General features: G+C 41.1%; 1 protein-coding gene across 1 annotated transcript in view; it reads left to right on the forward strand.

Annotated features, from left to right (window-relative positions):
* Positions 1-24560, forward strand: part of pcnt (pericentrin) — a 33249-nt gene extending 8689 nt beyond the window's left edge. The window contains exons 12-60 of the mRNA XM_058615158.1: positions 8-151; positions 364-625; positions 797-876; positions 1020-1317; positions 1495-1595; positions 1790-1901; positions 2049-2175; positions 2395-2514; positions 2594-2663; positions 2816-2923; positions 3036-3147; positions 3279-3319; positions 3401-3532; positions 3616-3830; positions 4284-4719; positions 5134-5331; positions 5429-5500; positions 6234-6338; positions 6607-6759; positions 7399-7545; positions 8736-8896; positions 9318-9490; positions 9613-9794; positions 9885-10047; positions 10223-10465; positions 10960-11192; positions 11363-11470; positions 12508-12528; positions 12890-13126; positions 13227-13400; positions 13598-13750; positions 14007-14186; positions 14262-15287; positions 16108-16278; positions 16379-16544; positions 16704-17038; positions 17142-17244; positions 17463-17635; positions 17723-17983; positions 18164-18300; positions 18598-18727; positions 18879-19670; positions 19778-19993; positions 20608-20826; positions 21180-21406; positions 21494-21573; positions 21661-21775; positions 21861-21988; positions 24082-24560. Of these exons, the coding sequence (XP_058471141.1) occupies positions 8-151; positions 364-625; positions 797-876; positions 1020-1317; positions 1495-1595; positions 1790-1901; positions 2049-2175; positions 2395-2514; positions 2594-2663; positions 2816-2923; positions 3036-3147; positions 3279-3319; positions 3401-3532; positions 3616-3830; positions 4284-4719; positions 5134-5331; positions 5429-5500; positions 6234-6338; positions 6607-6759; positions 7399-7545; positions 8736-8896; positions 9318-9490; positions 9613-9794; positions 9885-10047; positions 10223-10465; positions 10960-11192; positions 11363-11470; positions 12508-12528; positions 12890-13126; positions 13227-13400; positions 13598-13750; positions 14007-14186; positions 14262-15287; positions 16108-16278; positions 16379-16544; positions 16704-17038; positions 17142-17244; positions 17463-17635; positions 17723-17983; positions 18164-18300; positions 18598-18727; positions 18879-19670; positions 19778-19993; positions 20608-20826; positions 21180-21406; positions 21494-21573; positions 21661-21775; positions 21861-21988; positions 24082-24113 (9372 nt within the window). The 3' untranslated portion in view covers positions 24114-24560. The remainder of the gene's footprint in view (positions 1-7; positions 152-363; positions 626-796; positions 877-1019; positions 1318-1494; positions 1596-1789; positions 1902-2048; positions 2176-2394; positions 2515-2593; positions 2664-2815; positions 2924-3035; positions 3148-3278; positions 3320-3400; positions 3533-3615; positions 3831-4283; positions 4720-5133; positions 5332-5428; positions 5501-6233; positions 6339-6606; positions 6760-7398; positions 7546-8735; positions 8897-9317; positions 9491-9612; positions 9795-9884; positions 10048-10222; positions 10466-10959; positions 11193-11362; positions 11471-12507; positions 12529-12889; positions 13127-13226; positions 13401-13597; positions 13751-14006; positions 14187-14261; positions 15288-16107; positions 16279-16378; positions 16545-16703; positions 17039-17141; positions 17245-17462; positions 17636-17722; positions 17984-18163; positions 18301-18597; positions 18728-18878; positions 19671-19777; positions 19994-20607; positions 20827-21179; positions 21407-21493; positions 21574-21660; positions 21776-21860; positions 21989-24081) is intronic.
* The last annotated feature ends 959 nt before the right edge of the window (positions 24561-25519 follow it).

A 25519-nucleotide genomic window follows, 5' to 3' on the forward strand; every position in this document is an offset into this window, starting at 1 on the left:
TTCTCAGGTGACTGAACGTGAGCATGAGAGGGTGGTATCAGCGCTAACGATCAAACACAGTGAGGAGCTAAGTCAACTGAAGACGGAGCGGTCCCTGGAGCTGAGGGAGAGCTTAGAGGCTGCTCACCAGGCTGAACTGCAGCAAGTGCAGGTATTCTGTGTATACACCCCAACAGAGTGCAACAATTTAAGCCCTAGCATGAAGCATAATAATGCCTCAATCTTTCTGCTGTTATTCCACTATGAGCAATGCAAAATAAGCCGTCAGCTAAATGCTTAAAATGTAAATTTAATGTAAGAACACATTACTCAGTCTAAATTGGATTCTGGAAAAGCTGACACAATATGATAAAATGTTTTTAGGCCCAAAAGACCATTGAGCTTGAAGCCTTGCATCTGAGTTTGACCACCGTCCACATGTCCCACCTGGAGCATGCACAAGTAAACCAGCAGCAGCAGCAGGAGCAAGAGTCTGCTCTAACCCAGGTCCAGGCCTCCCTGAGGGAGACGTTTGCTCAGGAGAGAGCGACTCTGCAGCTGCAACATCAGTTAGAACTAGACCAGCTAAGACAGCAGGACCAGGAGCAGCTGGAGGGACTGAGAGAGCAACACCAACAAGACCTGGGTGGGTCCACACTGATTCTTTTCAGTTCTTTATTCAGTGTTCTTTTTCATGTTTGTCCTTGAATATACATTATGAATTGCTGGATTCATTTATGTTAAGAAAAGCACAATGATGGACGTATACAAGTTATTTGGTGTGGCTAAACAAATTTATGGTTATGTACATCTTCAGATGAGTTGAAGCAGCAGTGGGAGACTCGTGTTGCTCAGGAGATAACCTCAATGGAAGACAAGCAGACCAAAGAGATACAGGTTGGATACATTTTTTTTTTTTTTTTACATGTGTTGCATTTGATCACCACAGTTCTATCCAATGTTTAATAGACAAATTGAAAAAGATTTAGATAAAACATGTATTTGAGGTCTTTATAATCACCTCTGTTGTCTGTTTTTAGACGCTATGGTCACAGTGGGATAAAGAGGCTGAGTGTGCTCGTTCAAACCTCCTCACCTCTCTATCACAAACTCAAAATAACCTCAGTGCCACACAGACAGAACTTGCCAGCACCCAGGCCTCCCTTACAGAAGTAAAAAATGCTCTGTCTGAGGCCCAGGCAGCTTGGTTGGAGACAAAGTCGGAGCTCCAGGAGTCACAGGCCAAGCTGCACGAAGTCCAGATTGCCAGTAAGGAGGAGAACCACAAACTTGAGGAGGAGCTGAAACTTGCTTGGGCTGACAGAGATGCTGCTGCATGTGAGTTGCATCCTTTGCATTAGGACTTGTAGAATCATCTAAGTCATAATTTATCATCAGTTATACTGCTAATAGTCCAAATTGAATCTTTATATTCTCTGCAGACATTGGCCCAGTTTCAGTCCACAAATGTAATGTGTTGATACTTTTTCTTCCTGCATTGTGAATGTTTACCAGGTTCCCTGGAGGAACTGGTTTCCAGTCATAAGACAGTGCTGAAGGATAAAGAGCAGCAAGTGCGACACCTAGAGGAGAAGGAACAGCAACTGCACCAAGAGGCGAGTTCAATGAAATGCAAGAACCTGTCATCATGTTGCCGTTCATTTATATTTGTAGTCACTGAATGAATTAAAGTTATTTTGAATGCTACTTTACATATTTTAGCAATTACTAGATTACTACACATTTGAAAAATACAAATCCAATATGTTAAATTTGTTTTATAATACGCTGTTCTCTCTTTTGTCAACAGGTTTTGCGTTTACAGGATGAGAAGACTTCGCTGAAACAGAGCTCAGAAAAGGAAGTTGGTCAGCTGTGGGCTCAGCTGGAGAGCATGAGGACGAGTCGCCAAGAGTTAGGAGGTGAGAGTGATTGGTTGATTTGACATCTGTTTGAAAATCTTTATTTTACCTCCTGTAGTATTCAAAATGTAAACTACTCTGACATGAGTTACATTTGTATGACCATTTTCTGTATGTGTTTGTCCTGTCTTGCTCTCCCTGTCTCAGAGCTAAAGGAGCAGCTGCTTGCACGCTCATCTCGTGTTGACGATATTGAACGCCTAAAGATAGACTTTAATGAACAAAAACAAGAAATCAAACACAAAAATGAGGCTGAACTGGAAAGCTTGAGGAGGTATGCAAGCACACAACGGTCTTAATATGTTCATTCTTACTGGTTTTAACCCACATTTTTAGCTGATGTTTAGAATAGAAACTGATCTCTTACTGGGATTGTGGATTGCATGACCACAGTTCACAAAATTTTCAGTCATCTGTCAGTTTTCTAGGTATTTTTCAATTCTTTAACGGACCCCAATCCAATAAAATATGATTGATCTTTATCCTATTATAGATACTTTGAACAGCGACTACAGGCAACAGAAGAGAGCTATAGAGAGGAAATGGCTCTTCTCCAGCTAAGGCTTGTTGAAAGGGCATTGGAGGAGTCTGTGCTTAAAACTGCAAATGACAGGTATATCAGTGTTTATTAAATGCATGCACTTCAGTCATGCATAAAAGTCTGTGAATAATTGTGTGCTTTTGGTTATCAGTTCTATTTCCCAAGGTGAAGAGGAAAAAGATCTCCTGTTTGATACCAGCCTCAAACCTGAGGAACACAAGGTAATGGTGTACACACATGCCAACAAATTATTAGCAGAAGGCATTTTAAAGATCTGTCATGAATGTTTTGGGTTAGTGCACTTTAAATTTAGGAAACATACTTTCATGGATCACTCTATTCTTACAACTTGTGTATTATGCGTCTCATTTAGGAATTGCTCGACAGTTCACATCTGCTGCAGTTGGAGGAGAAACACTCAATGGAGCTTGCAAACCTGCGATCGCCATTATCCCTTTCGTTTCAGGAAGAGGTGCAGCAGGTTAGACACAACACTGTCTTTAATGTCTCTGTCTGTTAATTTGAGACAAGCTTTTGGAAGACGATACTCTTACTCCATTTACTTATTTTTATTATCATTACCTGTTTGTTAGGTGCGCTCTGACCTCACTGACCATTATTACGATGAGCTGCAGGAGATGAAGAATCGTCATGCTCTGCAGATGGAGCAACTCAAAGCCAAACTGTCAGAGAGTCACTTGCGAGGTACTTCAAATGTAGACCTGTGGGAAATAAACACGCAAGACCAACCTAATTTAACAATAAAATTAAATAATTTGTTTTTTGGGGTCAATAAAGTTCATCTATAAATCTAACCTTTTTTTTGTTTTTTCCAGAGCTTACCAGAGTCCGTGTGGAGGCTGTGAAGCAGGTTGAGGTGAGAAGAAATCTATATAACTTATAGATATCCATCTATATACATTATACACCAAGCTTATTAATCTTATCATGCAATTAGGCAGAGGTTGAACAGAGGCTGTGGCGTCACTCGGAGGAGCTGCAGACGACCATGACTATCATCCACACCCTGGAAAACAGACTGTCTGTCTTGAGTGAACAGCATGATGCAGACATTCAGAGCACACAAAAGGTAAATTCATTTACCTACTGGAAGCCGCCTGAACACCAGAAAGGAAAGGAATCATAAACTATGCCTCTCTATGTTCTCTTTAGTTGAAAACGGAGTTTGCTGTGGAGCTCGCTGGTCTCGAGGAAGCACTGAAAGAAGAGCGGGAATGTGTGCAGGAGATGAAGAGGCTGAGGGAAGAACTTCAACAGAAGCATGAAGCTGAGTTGATGGTCCTCAGGTCGGATCTTGACAGGGAAAGATCGCGCCTCGAAAAAGCACATGACAAGGAAAAAGAGGAGTTGCAACAAGCTCAAGAGAGGTGAGAGCAGTTTGAGATCAAGACCCTTAATCCTTGATTGCAACTTGGAGCGAAGTGCTTTATTAAAGATTAGACCATACACAAAAAAGAGTTTTTATCAATGATGCTGTTTTTCACAAAAATGAAACGGACATATGGTGCTGTAGATTAACACTGCCACTACGGACTTGTACGAAGCTATGTTTAGAAAATGCCCTTCATGGTTTTGTGACCAACAGGCCAAACCTCAAACATCTTTATCACAATCTCATATTTAAAGAAATGGTAAACAGATCAAATTAATTTGAGATGAAGTTGCTGTTGATTGACTGATTGTGTCATTGGACCTCTGCATAACACAGTTTTTACATGGCAATATGGTAAAGTCACAAATCAATGGAGACTTGCAGGTTTCACATTCAAAACTAAATCTGCTTTGCTTTGATCTTGATGAACTTTTTTGTATCTATTCAGGTTTGAAGGGGCACAGTCTGAGAAGAAATATGAAAGATCTCTGGCTGAGCTAAAGAACAAACATCAAACTGAGTTGGAACATGAAAGAGCAGCGATACTGAAAAAACACACTCAAGAAATCGAAGCACTCGGTGCTGAACACAAAGCACAGCTAGATTCACTCAGTGCCAGTCACAGAGATCAGATTACAGCTATGGCTGCTGAATTTGAATCGAAACACAACACTGACATTGTTACCTTGGAAGCAGCCCTCAAATCCAAAGCAGAGGCTGAACTTAAACGTCTGGAGGCCATATTTCATGAAACCAGTCTGGCTCAGCTGGAGGCTTTAGAGGCCGAGTTAACTCGCAACCACCAAGAAGAGAGGGATGATTTGGAAAAGAGGATGCTCGGCAATATGGACACTCTAGAGGCCACTTACCTGAAAGAAGTGCAAGTAAGGAGGCGCTAAAGCATTGTCATTATCAATATCTATCAAGTCTGTGCCTATGTCTTCTCTATATTAATGAAAAGATGTTGAACACTTAATTAAGCCACATATTTGCATCCAGGGCACGATTTACTTGATTGTGCTACTATTACTATTTTAACATTGATTTGATGTTTATATTGCTGTGAAATTTTTTTTAAAAAAATGACTGAATTAATTGTACTAGGCTTCATTTTCCCTAATAAGGTTCCATTAAACATTTTTATATTCAAACCAGTTTGATTTTGAAAGACCCAATAGCATTATCATATAATGTAAGTTTTAAATTTAAGTCGGTGAATCCAGCAGAACTTAAAGTTTCCTTGTGTAGGGATACTCATTTTAAAAGAGTACTTATGAGGCTACTCTCTGTCATTTCAGACACTGCGTGATGAAATGGTACAACTTGAAGAGAGGCACTATCAAGATTTGAATCACCAGAAGTCAGAATGTCAGCAGATTATTGAGCACCATGTTGCTGATCAGCAGTCCGTCAGGGAGGAGTTTAGGAAGGAGCTGGCCCAGGTGCATTTGGAAAGGTTTAGTGCTATGGCAGCGGAGCTGAGCCTTGTTCATAAGGTAAGTAATGAAAGTGGGTGGTTTTGGTATATCTACAAAAATACAGTTAACTTCTGTTGACTTTGATCAGAATTGTTTTCATAACTTGTGCTTACAGACTGAGCTGGCTGCTCAAAAAGAGGCCTTAGACATCGAGCACTGCAATGCCCTGGAGACCCTTAAGAAGCAGGTACCTACCCAGTCATCTCAAAGTTACTTTTGTTTATTAATATTTTAAATAGCCTGAATTTTAAGTGTCTGGCAATTGTTACGAGTTGGAAGTGAAGATATACACTGGTACAGCATGATAGACTAATACCAACGCTTCACTGACGGAGACAGAACATTGTACATTTTGCTGTAACTGCACAGCAAAAATTGTGATTTAGAGTCTAGATAATGAACTTTAAGGCATGTGTATTTTACAGTTTCACCCCATCTTTTCTGTCACACATTCTAAACTAGTTTGTTTTCTTATTCACATAATGCTGCACATGGATTTTCACAATACATTTACATCTTAACTGGACATTGTATTTCCACGCAAATAAATAACCTGATTACACTGCAAAAATAAAAGTATCTCAGAATCTTTGTGGATACAAACATGTTTGCATGGGATGCCCAGATAAAGGCTAAAGTGAAACAGCTGGTTAACCTTTACATTACGTTGCCTTAAAATTTGTTGCAATAAATCGTTTGTAAAGTACAACACAATTCTGTGTTCTGAAAAGCTTATCTAACTAAGTTAATGTTTTTGGCTGCATGGCTGTCCCATAGTTGGATCAAAAAATTGCAATAAAATGTTTTGGAAATGCAAAAAAACTTCCTCAAGATTCAATTGAATTTTTAGTCTCGCCTTCCCAGTTGATGATTTAATTTAAAGCAGATGATGTGACATTATATCCTGTTTTCTTTCTCAGGTTTTAGAACTTGAGCAACAACACAGCACTGCTCTCCAAGAGCTCTCGCATACCTACAGTGCTGAGAAAGAGCAACTTGTAGAAGAACATCAACTTCAGCTACAGGTAGCACCAGATTACATTTGTTGTTGTACAAGGAAAATGATGAACCAAGCTCTACTCTGTCTTTAATGGTTGTCTCTAAGATCTTGTCTGTTGCTTGTGTTGCTCTTACAGCCCATTAGGGGCAGGATTACACATTGGAGTCATTGTTCATCTGTTATAATGGTGCATTTGTGTGGAGACACAAAGTGCTCTGGGAATAAAACCAAAACACAGAACATTTGGCCAGTCGCATATATTCTGCTTTAACCAAATGCATGTCTTACTGTAGGAATTGAGGGGCATCTCTGCCCGAGAGTTGGAGGCATGTCGCCGAGAGCTTGACGAATCGTCGTCAAGACAACGTCAACACTTCATGGAGGAGGTGGAGCTCCTCAAAGCCCAATCGGAGGCGAGGCTGCAGGAGAGGATTAATCAACTGAAGGTAAAAGAGTAGATGTTTGAGAGAGATGGTTAGGAAAATAATGAGACTGTTTTGTGACATTGTTTTCAATAAGATCCCTGAAGTTAAACACATTTTTAAGGCAGCACACAATCAAGATTATCTGTTCAAGTATTAGGATGGCATTTGAAAATGTATTTAATTGTAAATTATACTTATTTCCCTTTTGAGTGCTTGTTTGAATTATCATTATGTAATGAATCCAGATTATTGAGAGTTGTGTGTATTTTGTGGCACTGCCATTTCAGTTCTTTCTTTTGGACACTGTCCCACTGGAGCTTTTATTCAAACCCAGTGTCCACATAATCCCACCATCATCATATACTGTTATGTAGGAAGTGTCCTTTCCATCTGTCACTCTGCTCTTCATCTCTGTGCTGCCGGAACTTGCTGTGTTTATATTGCTCTCATCTGTGCAGTGGCGAAAAGGGATTGGATTTAAGCTTTTTAATCCACTGATATAGGTCCTATGGCTGACAGTATTTTTTTATTTTTTTATCTTCAAACATTAAGCATTTGATCATCTAAAATGTGAAGCTAGTATTTGGCTACAAGCCAGTGAAATCGACTTTTTAGATTTGCATCTGTTAATTCTCTTTTCACATCTTTTTTTATTTAAAGATTGAGTTTGAGGAGCAGCAGGAGGTGGTGCTGGAAGACTTGAGGCGGAGCTTCACATCTGAACAAGAGAAGAAGGAGCAGAGCTACACTGACAAAATGAGCCAACTCACCACCCAGTTACAACAGCTTGATGCTGTAGTGGCCCAGGTACTGGACACATACTCGCATACACGAAAGCACTATACACTACACCTGTTTTTTTGTTTTTAAAAAGAAAGCAAAGAAAAGGTTGGAAAGGATGATCCCTGTAGTTTTGCTTTGTTTTCTAGTGTCAAGTCAAAACAGACAATGTCCTGTATTATGTATATTTCAGTCTTAAAGAGATAATGAGAAAATACAGTGGCTTGGAAGATATATCAAAGATTTATTGGTGCTCAAATGTAGAGTCCATAGGCTACATTTTCCCCCCTATATTTTTTCTTTAAAATACGTCAAAGACAAATATGAGTATTTTGCATCCACATTGTTTTGGATAAAGTGGCGAGTAAAGCTGAAATTATTTGATTATTTAAAATTATGTCAATAAAAATCAGTATCAATCAAATACAAATTCTCAAAGCCATTCATTTAGGCTGTAACAAGTGTGAATATTTTGGGTCAAATTTTCATTATTTTTTTTTTCGTGGAAATGTGAAGCTCTATTTCCTAATGAAATTATTCTGTTCACTATATGTATATATGTTTCCATGACTCCTGCCTGGCTTGGCTTTATATAGTGAGATGTTAACACACACACACCCAGGAGATTAGGAGAAGCTTAAGAGAGTTTGGGAGGGTGCTGTTGCCAGGGCAACTGCATTGTTTGCTGGGGCAGGTGGCTGCATGAGACTTATTTGAAGGGAGGGAAAAAGAGAAAGAAGGCATGATGTGATAGGAGAGTGAGACATTGGACTGCTTGAGGAAGGAAAGGTAAGAAAAAAACTGACTCCAGATGGATAAACACTTTTCATTCAGACACTGGCTTTTTTCCCCCCAGCATTGATTTAAAGTTTAGGTAAAGTGATCTGCCAAATATGTCTGTTTAAAGTCTTTCCCTCTTGTATGCAGAACATACCTAATGTTTTTTTGTCATGCTCTTGGCTCTGGATGCTGTTATTCTTGTGGGTTTTCTTCTGTTGTTGCTAATACGATATTGTCTGACTCTTGAGTTTGTCATTTGAGATGGCAACTGTTGTCTTGTCTGTTTTCAGTCTATTACCTTACTGAGATTGAGGTGCACACACATGATTATCGGAGTATGTGTCTTAACAAGCCTTAGCACAGGTGGGATTGGGGAATTTAATAGGGTTAGTGTTGGTAGAATTAACAGGCTCTGTGTGTTAATTATTTTTTTCCAGCTGCGGGCAGAGGTTGGCTGTCTGCAGGGAGAGTTGGAAGGGAAGCGTGCCGAGATGGAGACCTTGGACACCCTCCTCCAACGAAGGGAACGAGAAAGTCAGGAGGGAGGCAACCTTCTAAAAATGCTCACTGATGACTTACAGTCTACCAAAGAAGAAAGGTACAGTACATCATGTTCTTTGTATATGTTGTGTCCACCAAATGTTTTGGATACCTACTGGTTGATTTTATCTAGTTACTAATTTCAATTTAATTGGCACTTGGTTAGCGTTTTCAGTTTGCATCTCTGGATTTGCCACATTTAGCATGTATTACGAAGCTGGAGAATTAAGGAAATGTATAATAAAAATATTTTTCTGTGCTTGCAAGCTTTACTTAAACATAAATGCACCTAATGTCATTGCATTTTACTGAAATGTAGATACAAATAAACTAGTTCAGCTTATCCACACAACAGACAAAGGTTTTTTCACCTGAGTTTTAGGAGACACTTGACAGGATGTGGGACTGAGCAATATAATATGATCTCCAATTATAGCTGCTACATGTGTATTTGTCTGATATTCACTCTTGTTTATCAGACGTAAAATGCACAAGGCCAACGAAAAGCTTAGTAAGGTGCTGATTGAGATGGTTCGCAGCACCATTGCAACAGAAGAGCTGATTGGACAAAAGATCAGTGCCAGAACCTTAACATCTCAGCAGGCCCCTCAACACAAGAGCTCAGCAGGGATAAAAGATGCTGAAGAGTCGGGTGAGTTGTTTTTTTTTTTGTTTTTTTTTATCAGATTAATTCTGATTCAACAGGAAATGTTAGAATTTCTTCAAAGACCAAGAGTCCAGTGTTAAACTGCAAATCTACTTTTTCCCTCATAGGTATAACAGTTGGAGACTTGTCAGGAGAGGACCTGGAGCTGACCCAGCTACTCTGCGAGAGCCTGCTGGTTTCAGATTCTCAGATCAGTCCTGAAGGAGAGGAAGCAGCTTTGAATGCCTGCAGCAGACTGCAACACACAGTAGGCATGGTACTGGAGCTTCTCAACCAGGCCAACACTCAGGTACATGATGTGTATAGACCCACGGATAAACAATACATGTGTTCAGCAATGCAGACATGGTAATGATGTGGGTTTTGTTTTTTTCACCAGCTGGAGCAAACGCATGATGTCCATCTTTCTCTGGAGGAAAGATTCTCTCAGGGCAGAGAAGACTCCGCCCAGCTTCTCAAGCAGCACAGGCTCCTATTGGAGCAGCTCGACCAGGAGGCGAAACTCAAGAGTCAACTCCATCTGGAGCTCCACAAGGCAGAGGGTCAGCACTGCATCCTTGTTAGCTTTGCTTTACTCTTCTTGTTGCCAAGTTACAGCAGTTAATCCACTATACATGTCAGACTGTACATGTCTTCCTCTCTTGCCTGTACTCCAGTTTCATCTCTTGAACTGACGTTAAAACCTAATTGATTTATTTGTTCTTTTCACATGGTTAGGGCTCCTTGAGGGCTACGTGGCTGAGAAAGTGGTCTTGGAAGAGTCTCTGCAGCAGAAGGAGGCACAGGAGGAGAGGCTGGTGGAGGAGCTGGAGGATCTAAAGGTGAAGCTGCATCGGATGGATACCCTTGCTGGGGAGCTGGACAGCCTCCGGTTGAAACATCAGGAGCTCACTGAGGAGCATGCAACTCTCCTCCGTCAGAAGGAGCATCTCTCCTCTGGTTTGGGGGAGAGGGAGAAAGGTGAGTCAAAGAAACACATGTGAGTCTGTCTATATTAAGTCTTACATGACCTCTTTAGTGAGCTTGTCCATACACTCTTGTAATGTCTGTGCTCAGATGTGCCTTCTCTCCGTAGGCCATTGGCTCAGTTTAGATCCTGATTCAGGTTTGTGGGTCAGAGTGGAGTTTGTATGTGTATGTGATGAGAGTGGGGGATTAATATGCCATATATTTGCAGTGTTGTGTGGGGTTGCTGTTTATAATCTACCATCGTCAGTAGCTTGTAGCAAAGGCTCTTGGAATGCTGATGTGATTTGTTGTTGAGTTTCTGCTCAAACAATGTTTAGATCAAAACTGTTAGAATGCATTCAGTTCTTTTTTGAGAGGAAAACACAGTGTGTTTAACTGTTTTATGCATTAACTCCTTATTGACTTGCCTGCTTTTAAATTGATTTTCATTATGTGTATTTACATTGAAACAATTTTCCTCATCTTCTTTCTTCCCCTCTTTGAAGCTCTACTAGCAGAGACGGAACGCTTGACCAAGGACAGACTGGACTTGCAGCGGCAGGCTGAGAGGGAACAAAGATCTCTGTCTCAGCGCCTCGGGGCCTTGGAAAGAGATTTGGAAGAACAAGAAACAAAGGGTCTGGAGACAGAGCTTCACCACAAGACCCACACAGATGACCTTAGCCAGCGTGTCCAAGCACTTGAGAAACAGCTCAAACATGAACGACAGTTCATAGAGGTGATTTCATTTTTTATATAAACTTAACCCTTTTGTATTTCTTTATTTTAAAAACACTGTATACCCACTTCACATTTTCCTAGTGACATGCAAGAGGGGCTGCAATTCTCCTGTCATTACCTAATGTAGTGGACACTGCTTTGAATATAGTTGTATACCTGTTTGTGCAGGAGCAAGCTGTGGAGCGTGAACATGAGAGAGACGAGTTTCAGCAGGAGATCAGAAGGCTGGAGGCCCAACTCAGGCAGACTGGCAGTGTGGATAACAAAGGACGCAGGGTAAGGTCTATTAAAGCAAGTGTGCATATAAAGCATGAGGTTGTGCTTTTTACTAACCAGATTAAGACCCTGTTTAGACATGGTATTAATATCCGTCCTCAGTGATCCGATCACAGTCAGACCGCAACGTGCAGGTCTGAAAGGCCCAAAACCATCCTGAGGGCCTGTTTGTGTGTGCGCATCAAACATATCTGTACAATCAGAACTTAATTCTGTCTTTGCAAGCAGTCAAGAGCGAGGGAATTCTTTGTGGTCACAGGACATGCAGCCAGGATGCATTTTAATGCCATGTGTGAACAGTCACACTTGGCATGATCTGGCAGTGATCGAATCACTGAGGACAGATCTACCAGAATATCAGATCTTAATGGGGCCTATAATTCTAGCATTATTGGTGACCTACTTTTAAATCAGTCATATAGTATTCCCTTTTATAAATCAAGTGCTCTAACAGCTTTGCACACGATACTTATGTATATAATATTTCCTAGGATCGGAACCATCAATATCCAGACTTTGCTGCTTTAACTTCTTTTTCTGCCTTGTACTGTTATACACTATATACTACGTAAAGCTGATGTGAAGTTTGCTACTGTAGCTGACAGACTGTCAGCCACATGTAACTACATAGATGTCAACTACAACTGCAAACTACATTCAAATTGCTTTTGCCAAATCTAGTGGTTTATCCTTTCAGACATATGACAGATGTCTGGAGGATTTTGTCCTCCCCCATTAATGTTTGCATAGAGACCACTCCATGATGAAATAAGTGTATGCAGTTCACAAACAGGGCTGATTCGCCTTGAAATCTGTGTTAAAATGCTATCATAAAACAAGATAATACAAAGTATTTTATACAAAATGATAAATAAAATGGTTGTGTTGCATTTTTACTTTTGATGTTTTGAAGTGTCTAAAATTATTTTGGGACTAAAGGACCACTAACTGGTTTATAATGTATGTGATCTGTTGTTTGATTGCTAATGACTGACTTTTGCCATGTGTTTGTCCCTGTACTGAATGGATTGCTGTAGTTTGAGGACTTGGCTCTTCAGGTATGAAATCTAACCATAGCCGCCTTCTTTTAGCTCCTCTGACTCTTGTGCATGGTGTGGATTTTAAATCATATCTTCACTGCAATCATCAATAGCTCAATCTTAGTGCTTGCCATAGGGTCTTTCTATTAATTTTCATTTCATTGTCCATTTGCCTAATATACATATTATTCAATATTTAATTTGCTTCATTTGTTCCTCACCTCCATATCCCTGCTTTCAGTGTGTTGTACCAGTGGCTGCACATCCTGAATGGCATATTTAGATTAAAAGAATGTGATTCTCAAATCCACTTTCTACTTTAAAATACTTAAACTTTGGAAATGTGTTATCCTAAACCTTGCTGCATTTGTCTTTGCAGGTAGAAAGTCTTCAAGCTATCATCAAAGACAGGATGGAGGACCATGCCTCCTTGCTAGCAGCCAATCAGCAGGCCCAGCGAGATCTTGCAGAGCGCAATGAAGAGATAGACAAGCTAGCTGGGAGAATCAGAGAGCTAGAACAAGCACTGCTCAATAGCACAGAGAATAATAGATCTATCAGTCAACTTGAACAAGAGCTTCACAAAGCAACGTTGCGAGAGGAGGAGCTCACACAAGTAAGAACTGATGTACACTATGTTTGGATGTGGTGTCATTGTAAAAGTAATTTTAAACTTTTTTTTCCTCCAATATTTAACTCTCTTCTTTTTCTGCCAGGATAAGCAGGCACTGGAGCAGCAGCAGCTCTCAAACAAGCTTCAGATCTCTGCCCTGCAGTCCAAACTGGATGAGACGAGACACTGTTACCATGACAACACGCGCGACCCGACCCAGGAGCTTAGGGATGCCCTGGATGCTGCTCAGCAGAGCCTACAGAACAAAGAGCGGGAGGTCTGTATGAATTTTTGCAAAGCAAAATTTCAGGAATCAAAGGAATTTTGCCTGCATGATTTGCAGTGCCACATGTGTGTGGATATCCAGAGCTGTTTTTTAAAACCAAAACTAAGCAATGCTTAAAGCTTAATATGTTACATTAACAACACAAGACGTTATAATTCATTTGTAATCAATAATCTTATGTCTTTCAGGTTGAGGTTGTGTTTGGCCAACTGGACAATGTGCAGAGAGATTTGAGCATCAAAGAGGTTGAATGTAAACACCTCGCACTACAGTTGGAGCTTCTGTCCAATCAGAATGCAGCTCATGTTAATGAGCTCCAAGAGCAGATTGCCGAACATAAGGTAAGAGCTACTTCTTAAAGCAATAAATTATCTGCAAGTACGGTGTTTCCGATGCTAAGTATTTAGAGACATGGCCCACTATCTGAACAAAATGCTACATTTTTAAATATGCAATATCATCATTAGCATAATCAAACAACTGCTGTTGTTGCACAGTGTTCATTTCATAAATGCCTTTAAGCAAGTGTGTGATGATCAGGCAAATATATTTTGGTTGGATCTGTTGTTGATGTGGCATGTACAACTTTACTTGCAGGAGACTATGTCTGCCCTCGCTCTTCTCCAGGAGGAGAAAGATGAACAAAGGGAGGTGGTGGAGGTAAAGGAAGAGACTCTGTCCTCAGCGCTTCTGCAGGAGAAAAACCAGGAGATCGACCACCTCAGCAATGAAATCCATAGGCTTGAACAGGAGCTGGAGAACACCAAGGACAACAAGGTCAGTATGACAATACATACAAATGCAATAAGAATACACATAGTTGAAAATCATATTTTTCCCTCTGTCCACAAGGATCTGGAGATTGAGGTTGAAGATCTTCACTCACAGGTGGAGCATCTTCAGTCTGAAATCACAAGAATACGTCAGGACAAAGAGGAAGAAGAGGAGCGTCTTCATGAGGTCATCAGCACTCTGCAGGAAGAACTTGCCACATTGGGCCCGAACGTGCATGAAGTTAGTGACTCTCAGGACGGTGATAGCATTAATCCTTCACCGGCTCCCAGTCCTGAACCTCAGCACTATACCATCCAGGAACAGGAGAGGAGGGGAGGTCCGAGCAGCCTAAAGCAAGAGCTCAGTCTGACTCACTCTGCCTCGTCGCGTTCCCTTCATTCCCATCTTAAGGTAATACAGAGTCAACTAGAGACCGCAGTGGCAGAGAGAGAGGGACTGGAGCGATTACTGCTTACCCAGGAGGAAGAGTACAGAGGACATGACGAGGAGTTGGGGAACAGGCTGAAAGCTGAGAAGGAAAAAGCAAATGAACTCCAAGGCCTCCTTGCCCTCAAGGAGACAGAGCTGGAGGAGGTGAAAGCCCAGGTAGAAGAGGAGAAGGACAAGAGGAAACTAACTGAGGAGGAGCTGGACAGGTGGCAATTTCAAGCTGGAGAGGTGGTCTCCCTGCACAAGGAGAAAGCCCATCTCAATACCCTTGTCACTGATCTCCAAAAGACAGAACAAGAAAGGGTGAAAGAGATTGAGACTCTAAAAACAAAAGAGCAGGACATGAAAAAAGAAATGGGGGTCCTTAGAGAAACCAGTGTTGAGCTTGATAGGCAGATCCAGGAGTTAAGAGCTGAGGTGGTAAACATGGAGAAACTGATTGCTGTCGAAAGGGTGAAGATTAAAATGCTTGAGACTGAAAAAGGAGCTCTTTCTGCTGAAAATGAAGCACTCAAGAGGACCGAGCGACAACTCCAGGAGGAAATTGAAAGACTCACTCTGGAGGTGACTTCAATGAGTGATCTAATCCAGGGTCTGATGGTTCAGCTCGGTGAAAAGGAAACCAGTGAAGAGGAAGCTCAAAAAGAGTTGCTGGTGAGTCACTATTTCACAAACCCCATTTTATATTATGGTATTAAAATCAAAAAATTATTTCAATTCTATTTGAGCTGTTATTTGTGCCACAGGAGTCTTAGAAAAAATGTGACGGTAACCTTCGTCCAACTTTGCAGTTAGTGTACAGCTGTGCTAGGGACTACAGCTAGAAGCTAGACCACATCTGGTCACAGTTAGGAGCGTAATGACGTGTTACAGCACTCAGACTGCAGAGTCTGACACGGAGGAAGTTACACCAAAATGAGGAAGAGGGAGAAAAAATCTTTGCTATCTCCTGTTTTTTAAAGCTGGGTCATTTTTCTTTTCTTAATGTTTATTTTTGTTTCTGTCGAGGCAGGATGTGGTAAGAACAAGTCACGTTTATTTTAGTGGAAGCTGAAATGAGTGGGTTTTGCTCGCTGCATGTCTATGTATTGTCGAACTTCTTTAGCAAATGTACAGTAGCTCTCATGGTCTCAGTGTACTAGAATATATATTTAGTACTTATGTAAAAGTGTAGATGTAAAATCTTTTACAAAATATGGTGCTTAGATTGTGGTTACATTGCAAAGCTCTCACAGAAAAAATATACAGTGAATTTGTCTTTGTTCACAGTTGCTGTTGCATGTCAAACGTAGTACTTCCTGTTTCTCCTTCAAAGTAAAAGCACTCTAGTTTTTCAATGCATTGATTCCATTTGTTTTAGTTTTTTTTCCAGTGTGTGAGTGTTTTTATGGTATTTAAAGGTGAACTCTATGTAGAACATAGCAGAAGCTCTGCAGCCGGATACCGTATCAGCAGAGAATTCTCTTTTTGACAGACAAATGCTGAAGTTACTCTGGCAAAAGCAGACACTGCCTTGAGACAGAGGGAGGATGAGCTCAGTAGACTAAGGACAGAGCATCAGGCCCTGAAGACCGAGCTGGCCACAGTGAAAGAGGGTCTGAACACCAGTGCAGAGAGGGCTGAGAAACTACACGAGGAAGGACAGGTGGGAATATGTAGTAACTAAGTGCATAATATCCGACACAGATCATATAACTCAAAGATTCAATCTGTTAATCATTGATTTTATTCTCTTCCTCTGTCAGACCAAAGACCGTGCCCTTGTTGAGCTGGAGAATGATAACCAGCGGCTGAAGGCAGCGCTTCAGAATTTACAGGAGGATCTGGCAGTGCAGGAAGAGGAATTGGCCTGTCAACAAAGAGAACTACAGCAACTCCAACAGCACTGGCAACAAGGATACAAACAGAATGGTAGAACTTAAAATCTTAAACACTGAATATATTCATCTGTTAAAATGTCTATATTTGAACAGTTTTTCATGATGGTCAAGATGACAGTAGACGGTATAAATGAAAGCGGCATTGCAACATGTTCTTCTAATGATGGTTTTTCATTTCATATTTTTTCAGATATTTCTCACAGAGCTTTTGAGGACATTGTGAGTGTCTCTCGTGATGAAGCCTCCCTGAGTTCTCCAGAGGTGCTGAGGAAACTTGAATGCTCAGAGGACAGAATCCCAGAAAGGTTCCATGCCTCAGTCCTGGCCTCTCGTCTGTCTGAGCTCAGTGCAGTGAACAGCACAGGCCTGGATCTGCCTGAGGTCAAGCCCTCTCCCAGGCTTGTGATGGAGTCTCCCCCCTCTAGGACCATCACGCCAGAGCTAGCCACACAGAGTACCCACTCCCCACGTTCATTGTCCGTCTCTGACAACTTCTCCATGCTTGACTCTCTGGATACTGACAGAGTATGCGATCTGACAACTTTAAAATGTTTCTCTTTGTTCATTCTGTGCAATTCTGTTTTTTTACAGGTTTGCTTATATATGTCTTAATACCTTGTGATTTTAGGTGACTGATTTAGAAGCACTTGACCTCACAACCCCTCCATCCCCAATTGACTCAACCACCTCCCTATCAGCACCAGAGTGGGCCAGTGATGGCTATGGAAGCAGTGAGTATTTGCACACTGAAAATCTTCACAGTTAACAGTCTTACAAGAATCGGTCATTTGGTCATTGTGTATATAGGTCAAGGCAGCAGTGAATTGCTTTTGGATGAAATGTTTGATACTTCTATATACTCACTGAACATCTTCAGTTAACACACACAGCACTTGTTAGAATAAAATGCAGCACCACACACATTTAACTCTTTTCTCTTGTGGTTCAGATGTAAGTTCAGAGTTGGGTGCCAGGCTGAGAGTAGAGCTTGAACACACTGAAAGACTGGATGCTCAGTTTGTTGAGTACCTCCGTTGCCGAGGAATGAACCCGACAGCTAACACAGATAGTGCTGCAGGCAGTATGAGCTACAGCGATGACCTGCTGTCTCCTGAACTTCAGGTGGGCTTCATCTACACTTGGAGGTAGTTCTGTTTATTTGGCATTAAGTCTAAAATTAACTTGGTTTCCTTTCTGATTTGCCTGCAGGGTCTGTTGAAGAAAGTTTATCAAGAAAGCTGCAGAATCCTTACCTTGTCCCAACGCCGTGCCACTTCCGCCGCCCAACCTCATGCCTTCTCACTAAGTCACGCGCAGTATTATTGCGGTGATGGCCCCACTCCAATTGACACACTGGACAAATCGTCCTCTAACCCCCCCATGAGCTGGCAGCAGGAGAAGAGGGCACTGCAGGAGACTGTGATAGCTCTCAGAGAACTGCTTTGTCGAATGGCACAGACACACACACAAGTGAGTTTCACTTTAACTGCTGTAGACTTAACATTTATTGACATGGGGAAATTAGTTTTTTTTTTCCAAATAATTGCTTGTGCTTTTACCTACGTTTTTATTACAAATGTCATGTTTCATTGAGTTATCTTCTGATTATAGTGGAACTGATGGTGCTGATTTTTCACATTCCTCCTTTAGACTGACCACAGAGATCAACTACAGAATGATGGACTGGTTGAATCCCAACTAAAAGCGGAGCTAGAGGAGAGCCAGAAACAACTGACATGTGCTCTTGACACTCAGAAAGAGCAAAATAACAAAATGCAGACACTCAGGTATACTTGCATAGTGAACTAAAGCACATCATCTCCATTAAACTGAATATCAGACAGAAGTCAACATGGCATAGAAAGGAGAACAAACTGAAATGTCAGTTATCCAATGGACTTAATCTTTTCATCTGTTTGGAAAGATGACACCTAATTATCTTGTGTTATGAATGCAATTTTTGTTTGAGTTGTTTCTGTATGTTTTAGATTGTCATCTGGCTAGTATGAACTTCCTTCACTTTAATTCGAAAGTGGTGGCTTTCCACCAATGTTTTATTTTATTTTTTGAATTTCCATCTCCAGATTTGCTATACAAGAAGTCGAGGAGGCTTTGAGGGCAGAGCAAACCAGAGGCCAGGAGCTTCAACAGCAGCTGGAGCAGGAGAGAGATCTGAGTTTCCATAAACACAGAGAGGAAGAGGAAAAGAAAGAGGTAAGAGAACTACATCAATGCATACTGCAATTACATTTTTGTTATGGCTCTGCAGTGTCCATTTTGAATATTGGACTCTGGTGGAATTCATTGTGCCTGTCTTTTATTTTTGAACTCTGAAAGAAGATTCTCTTCTTAACACCCCCCCCAGGCTATGCAAGTATCCTCTAAGTGTCAGAGGTCAGAAATCTTGGCTCTCAAGGGTCAGGTAGAGCAGGAGAGGGTGACCTGCAGCAACCTGAGACGTGAGCTTCAGATTGAACAGTCTCGCAGTGAGCTACTGGAAAAACATGTCAGCGACACCCAGAGAGAGCTCGAAGAGGAGCGACAATGCTCTGTCCAACAACAAGATCACCACTTGAAAGAAAAGACTAATCTCCAGCGACTTCTAACTGAAGCAGAAACTCGTATAGGTGATGTTCACGCTAAACTCGCAGATGCTCATAAGAAGCTGGATGAAGAGAGAGACCGATGCTCCAGGCAGCTGGATGAGCTCAGCCACAGACATGAGGCCGATGCATCCAGAGACAGGAAGTTCATCTATGATATGCGTGCACAGCTCGAGCAGGAGCGAAGGCAAGCGGAGGAGCTGGGGGCTGTGATGAACAAACTGAGGGACGAGTTACTGCAGAGCAGAAGGAAATGGGAAGAGGAGGACAAAGCCAGGAGAGAGGAGTTGCAGAGGGAACGGGAGGCCACCACTCGTCATCGTGTAGCTATCGAGACTTTGAAGGAGCAGAAACGGGAAGCCAGCCGTGCTTTGGCGGAGGAGCGGGAACGGTCCAAACGCCAAGGGGTGGAGCTTGCAGAGCTGAAGGAGAAACTACGGCTGCTGCAGGACAAGGAGAGGGAGAGGGAGCAGCAGTGGGAGAGAGAGAGGATGAAGGTGCGGCAAGAGCAGGTGGAGAGGGAGCGGCGACAGGAGAGAACCAACACCAAACTGGTAAGATATTGTCAAAGTTCTTACTCATCCTTATTGTTCTCATTTAGTTCTCTGATCAAGAGTTTGTAATACTCAGTTTTGGATACACAACACATTTTTCACTTTAGTGTGAGCTGGAGTTGTTGAGGCAACAGGATCAGGAGCGTATGCAGGAGCTGCAGAACACCCTGGCAGACCTGCAAAGAGAGGAGCGAGAGATGGCTGCTCAGAGGCTTTCTGGATGGAGCTTGGGGAAGCAACACAAAGCTGCATCTACACAGCATCTCCAAAATAACATCCAGACTGACTGCGCTCAGTCAGGCAGCTCACAACAAAACCAACAGGTACAAGAGTATGTCATTCAGCTAATGATACTAGGTTGGGTTCTTAAATGTGTCTGTTGCTTTCCTGCTGCGGAGCTTCTGCTATGTGTACACAAGGTTTGCCTTTTGAAAATCTTTACTTATTCATAGAAACTAAATACCAGGACTCTTCATTATGGAGCTGTACATTTGTCTGCGGTGCACATATTTCACAGTAGAGCTTTGTTGGAGGGAAAAGATGCTTGTTGTGTTTATAACATGTGTGACAGGTACAGATGCTGAAACTAGTAAAACCTAATTTTCAAAGTGTATTTTTGCTGTGAGACAGGTGCAGCTTTTGTGAAAAATGGTCAATAGGTCGATCTCTAAAAAGAGCTGTGCGACTCATGCAGGCAGTGTGGACGCTTTCATTAGTTTGTGTTCTTACATGAAAAACGAGACTTTCTGCAATGCAGACACACCACTCAAGCATTTGGTGTGAACCTGTTATTAATTATAGAGAACATATCTTAACAACCTATTTTCTGATTTTTAACAACTTAAAATGCCCCATGATGTGTAAGAGGCTGAACATAAATAAATTTCACTCATGCAGTTCTGCTCTGGTGAAATAAAATGTACTTTTATCACTGTAGATGCCGTCCACGTCGCCATCGTCCAATTTGCTGGACAGGTTGTTGACCGAGAACTCGGAGCTGATGGAGCGTTTGACATCGCTGAGTCAGGAAAGAGCCACTCTCAAACACAGACTCGGATTACTGGACAGACAACTGCAGCGTTCAGAGAGCGAGCTCGCTAAAGTCACTGCAGAAACTGAAAACAGACCCCTCAATGATGTGACCAACAACAGTAAGGTCAGTAGGGGGGAAAAAATAAAGTCACATACAGTATACATTTGTCAATGATATAAACTATCACACTGAATAGACTTTGGATAGGCCTTCAAATTAAGTTGATAGATTGCATTGATGGATTTGGCCTAAATATAAATGTTTTTCGTACTTTTCGTGAGCCTCGTACATTTGCCCTCACCCAAAAGTTTATCTACTGAAATTGGAAAATTGCTCAACTAATATACTGTATAAGCTTAACTGTAAAATTGGTATTGAAATGGTGGCCATTGGCCAGTTTCAGTAACTAGCTATTAGTGTGATGTCTGTTCTGACACAGTGATAAAACGTTTACATCCATTGTTCTTTGACTGCAGGTGCAGCGTTTGTATGAGCGTTACCTGCGTGCCGAGAGCTTCAGGAAAGCTCTGGTGTACCAGAAGCGCTACCTGCTGCTGCTGTTGGGTGGTTTCCAGGAGTGTGAGCAGGCCACACTGTGTCTCATTGCTCACATGGGTGCACGGCCCTCACCCCAACTCGCCTTACAGCACAGACCCCTCAGAAGATTTAGGGCTGTTGTTGGAGTTGTCATTGCTGTCTCAAGGTAGAGAGCATCCGAGTGTGTGAGCGTTTTGAATTTTTGACCTCAGGCTTGTCTGCGAGTAAAACACACTCATCGCTTTTTTTCCAGAATGAGGTTCCTAACTAGAAAATGGCAGCGGGCGATTAGACGATTGTCTGTGTCTGGGACTGTCAATGGGCATGCTTCAGGTCAGCACACTGAACCCATTTTAATATAATATGCACCATATGACTGTTAATGAGTGTGTAGATTGTTCATTTTAACTTTCATTACAGGCCTTAAAGTTTTACGGCAGCAACAACCAACATCAAATTCTGACTCCCCACCAAACAGAGACAAGGTGTCAGCTCTTGTTCCACCGAGCAAATCACCATTCAGGTTGCACAACAGGTTTGTTCTCCCCTTCAGCAAAGAGTTTAGCTTATAGTGTCAGATACAGTTATGTTTCCCTAAATGAGGTCTACTATTTCTTCAGGTCCTATACTAGCACTTCTCCGTCCTTGGAGCATTCAGGGGCAGCGCCTCAGGATCCAGAGCGATCCCTGACAGAATATATCCACCATCTTGAGAAAGTCCAGCAACGGTTGGTAGGAGCCAGGCAAGGTGAGAGGCATTAAATTTGATTTGGGTGATACAAGCACATTTTTTGAATAGGTTCAGTGAATGCACAAAGGTGGAACAAAAAAATCACTGGTGGAGATGACTAAACATTTCATGGGTGTCCTCATCAATAAACACATGACTTCACATGAATTAACTATAGTAAAAGTCACTGGGTTTATGCTGCTATACTCTTAGGCACATGTATCTGTCTTTGGTCACTGTTTCTCTCTGAACAAGAGCGTACAAGTAAATCTACAACAAATTCTGATGTTGTGGTGGGCAGCTTTATACTTACTTGGACCGTTTTATCAGATCCCGCAAAACCTCTGTGCTCTATCGTCTCCCAAACTAGTAAGCAAGACTCATTTAGCCGTGCCCCCTAAAGAGGAAAGGAGGATACAGTCCGCCTGTTCCCCTGATATGATTGGTTATCGGCAGCGCTGGCTGCAGGAGAACAGGACGTGGCTGTACCTGAGCTGCTTGTCGCCACTTTACCTGTATGGCCCAGGTGAGTGTGAGTGTAACAGACTCACTCCACCAAATAATAAAGTAGCACCATACTCTGCTCAGAATGGGTACTGACTTGTCTGCAGTCACTGAGGTGATTAATACACACGCATGCACACACAAACCGGAAAACATGTCATGCAGGTTTATAATTCATATTAGTATTGATTGATGTTTATGATTTCTTTTGATAATTACAAACTACATTCAATGGAAACAAATACATTTTGTTTCCATGACAGTATTATTTAAGTATTTACTTGCATTGATCTAAATGTAGCATAACATCACAAAATGTATCTGATACTTAAACATACAGCTGAGTTTTAAGCTATTTGTCAAAGTCAGAAGATTTGTTTGGTGGGTGATCGAATGTCTTAGCCTTGTACTGAAATCCACATTGTGAAAAGGGTGAACATGGGATAATTTCACAGACAGCAGCATCAGCTTGAATTAATGACTATGCACTATTTAAACAGCAGTGTGTAATGATTGATCGAAGCATGTTGCCAATTTCTTGAAAATTAGACTTGGCAGTAGTATGCAAATAATGGGTATAAAAACACTAGTGAAGAAATGTACTGGGAGCCAACAATGTGACATAAACCTGGAGGACATTTATCCTCACACACTGGTGGGTGACAGCCACAGGTATACATTTTTCATGTTTTCATTAGAGCTGCATTTTCTCATGTCTGGTTCCTCAGAGCCGAATATTTCATGTCATGGGAGATTCTGTTGACTTCACAACATTAAATGTATTTAGGCTTTTTCAGAATCATGGCAGCAAAGCAGTCACTGCACACAAATCATCTTATGAAAATGCAGAAGTTTTTCGCATTCCATTTCCATTATTAAATCTCAAGCAAAACATGTTGCATCAGCGTGGTTACCAGATTTGGCAAATTACATCAATAAGATACTGCACTTGTACCCCACACTGTTTTTTATTTTATTTATTTGTTTTTTAAATAAACCTTGAATCTGTTTGGTTCACAATTATCTACACTGGTATGTCTGTTACATCTTATCATGAACTTTGTCTCGGGTTGTAGTGTCCATATTTTAACATATCTCCACTGGAGACGCTCGTAATTCTCCTCTGGTCAAGGAGGCTTTTGAGGTTTTGGTATCATTGGCAGCTAACTTCTCTCTGCTCACTCTCTGCACTCATCCCCTTTGTTGAAGTGCTACTTGCCGCCTCATTGGGTGGGTGGTGGAATTAGAGCAACAGACTAACATGAACATGATCACAGTTTTTGTAAATACACTGACTGTACTGTTGTCAGTGAAGTTTCCATAATTTATGATGACATATCATGGTCATTTTATGTCTTCATATAATACATTTCTTACATAATTATGTCACCTTTTAATTTTCAGCTTTAGGTGGAAGTTATGAATGATAATCATTAGTGGCACATTAATATGGATTATAGGGGAAAACACGATACCTTGTTATTGTTAACCAAGTGAAAGATAATGAGCAAACCTTGGTTATGCTGTGTTATCTTGTATTTATGAGAGTTGTCATAAAGGTTGTTCCATGCACTTTCTGAAATATGTTTTTGTTTGTGTCCTCTTAGGCTCACCTCTTTTCCCATCCGACCAGAAGTAATCCGGCCACTGAACAAATGAATGTCACCCGTCTGCCTATCGTTCTAAAACTGCTCCATGCCTTACGTGTGTGGAAAGGAATATCAAATGTGTGTTGAACCTTTTTGATAGGCTTGATTTTATGACTATATAAATTATTTTTTTAAATTGCTACTGTAACTTTTTTTGTCTCAGTATTTTTAAGGTCGCTCTTGAGACGTTTGAAGAGTGAATGTTTTTATTTGAGATAGCACTGCTGTTATTTTCCTAACATTTTATATAATCCTCTGTGCTATGTAAATAAGACTGATGTCTGTGTGTTTAAATGTGCACTTGTTTTATACTAGAAATCCACGACCAATGTTGTTAGAGGTTATGTTAGTGCATAAAAGTGAACCATATGTCTATGTATATCTATGTTTCTACCATAAAGTTAATAAATATTTTAAATGTGTGATTACAATCCAGAGACGGTGTATTTCATGGAATCTTTACATTATAGGTAGAATCCGGTGAGGTTTATTGACAATTCTGTTTATTAGGACCTTGTTGGTTGTTGATTCTTCAATACCCTGCAAATGGTAAAAATTAAGTTACAAGAACATAATATGTTGTGTAACATATGAAATATAATATATGATATAAATGGTACAGGTAGGGGTGTATTTAAAAAGCTCACAGGTGGGTAGACATCTTGTAAACATCCACAAAAATGTAAACATCCATCTTTGCACACTCCACTTTTTCTGTCAATATTTAGTTATTTTTCTTTGTAAATACAAAATAGTAGGTTAATTTGTGACATTATTTTTGTATTAAAGTTAAAGCTTTTAAGAGAGGTTCATTATTGTTATTCAGTCAGTCATCATCTACCGCTTTATCCTCAACCAGAGGGTCGCGGGGGGTGCTGTGCCAATCTCAGCTACATCGGGCGATAGGCGGGGTACACCCTGGACAGTTCGCCAGTCCATCGCAGGGCCACACACAGATAGAGACAAACAACCATTCACTCTCACACTCACTCCTATGGTCAATTTGGAGTGTCCAATTTACCTATCCCCACATTGCATGTTTTTGGACTGTGGGAGGAAGCCGGAGTACCCGGAGAGAACCCACGCACACACGGGGAGAACATGCAAACTCCATGCAGAAAGGCCCTTGTTCCAACCGGGGCTCAAACCCGGGTCTTCTCGCTGCAAGGCGAGAGTGCTAACCACTACAGCACCGTGTGGCCCCATTATTGTTATTATTATTAGTAAAATTATTATTTATAATAATAACAAATAAAACTGTTAAAATGGTAACTATTTCATATCAAACTAAAGATTGGAGATACATTACTAGACTAGAAAGGTTGGAATTTGATTTAGCTTCAAGTACATTTTAAAACTGATTATACAGTTGCAACTTATACCCTATAAGTTCACG

Source organism: Solea solea, chromosome 18 (genome assembly GCF_958295425.1).
Source record: "Solea solea chromosome 18, fSolSol10.1, whole genome shotgun sequence".
Classification (NCBI taxonomy): Eukaryota; Metazoa; Chordata; class Actinopteri; order Pleuronectiformes; family Soleidae; genus Solea; species Solea solea.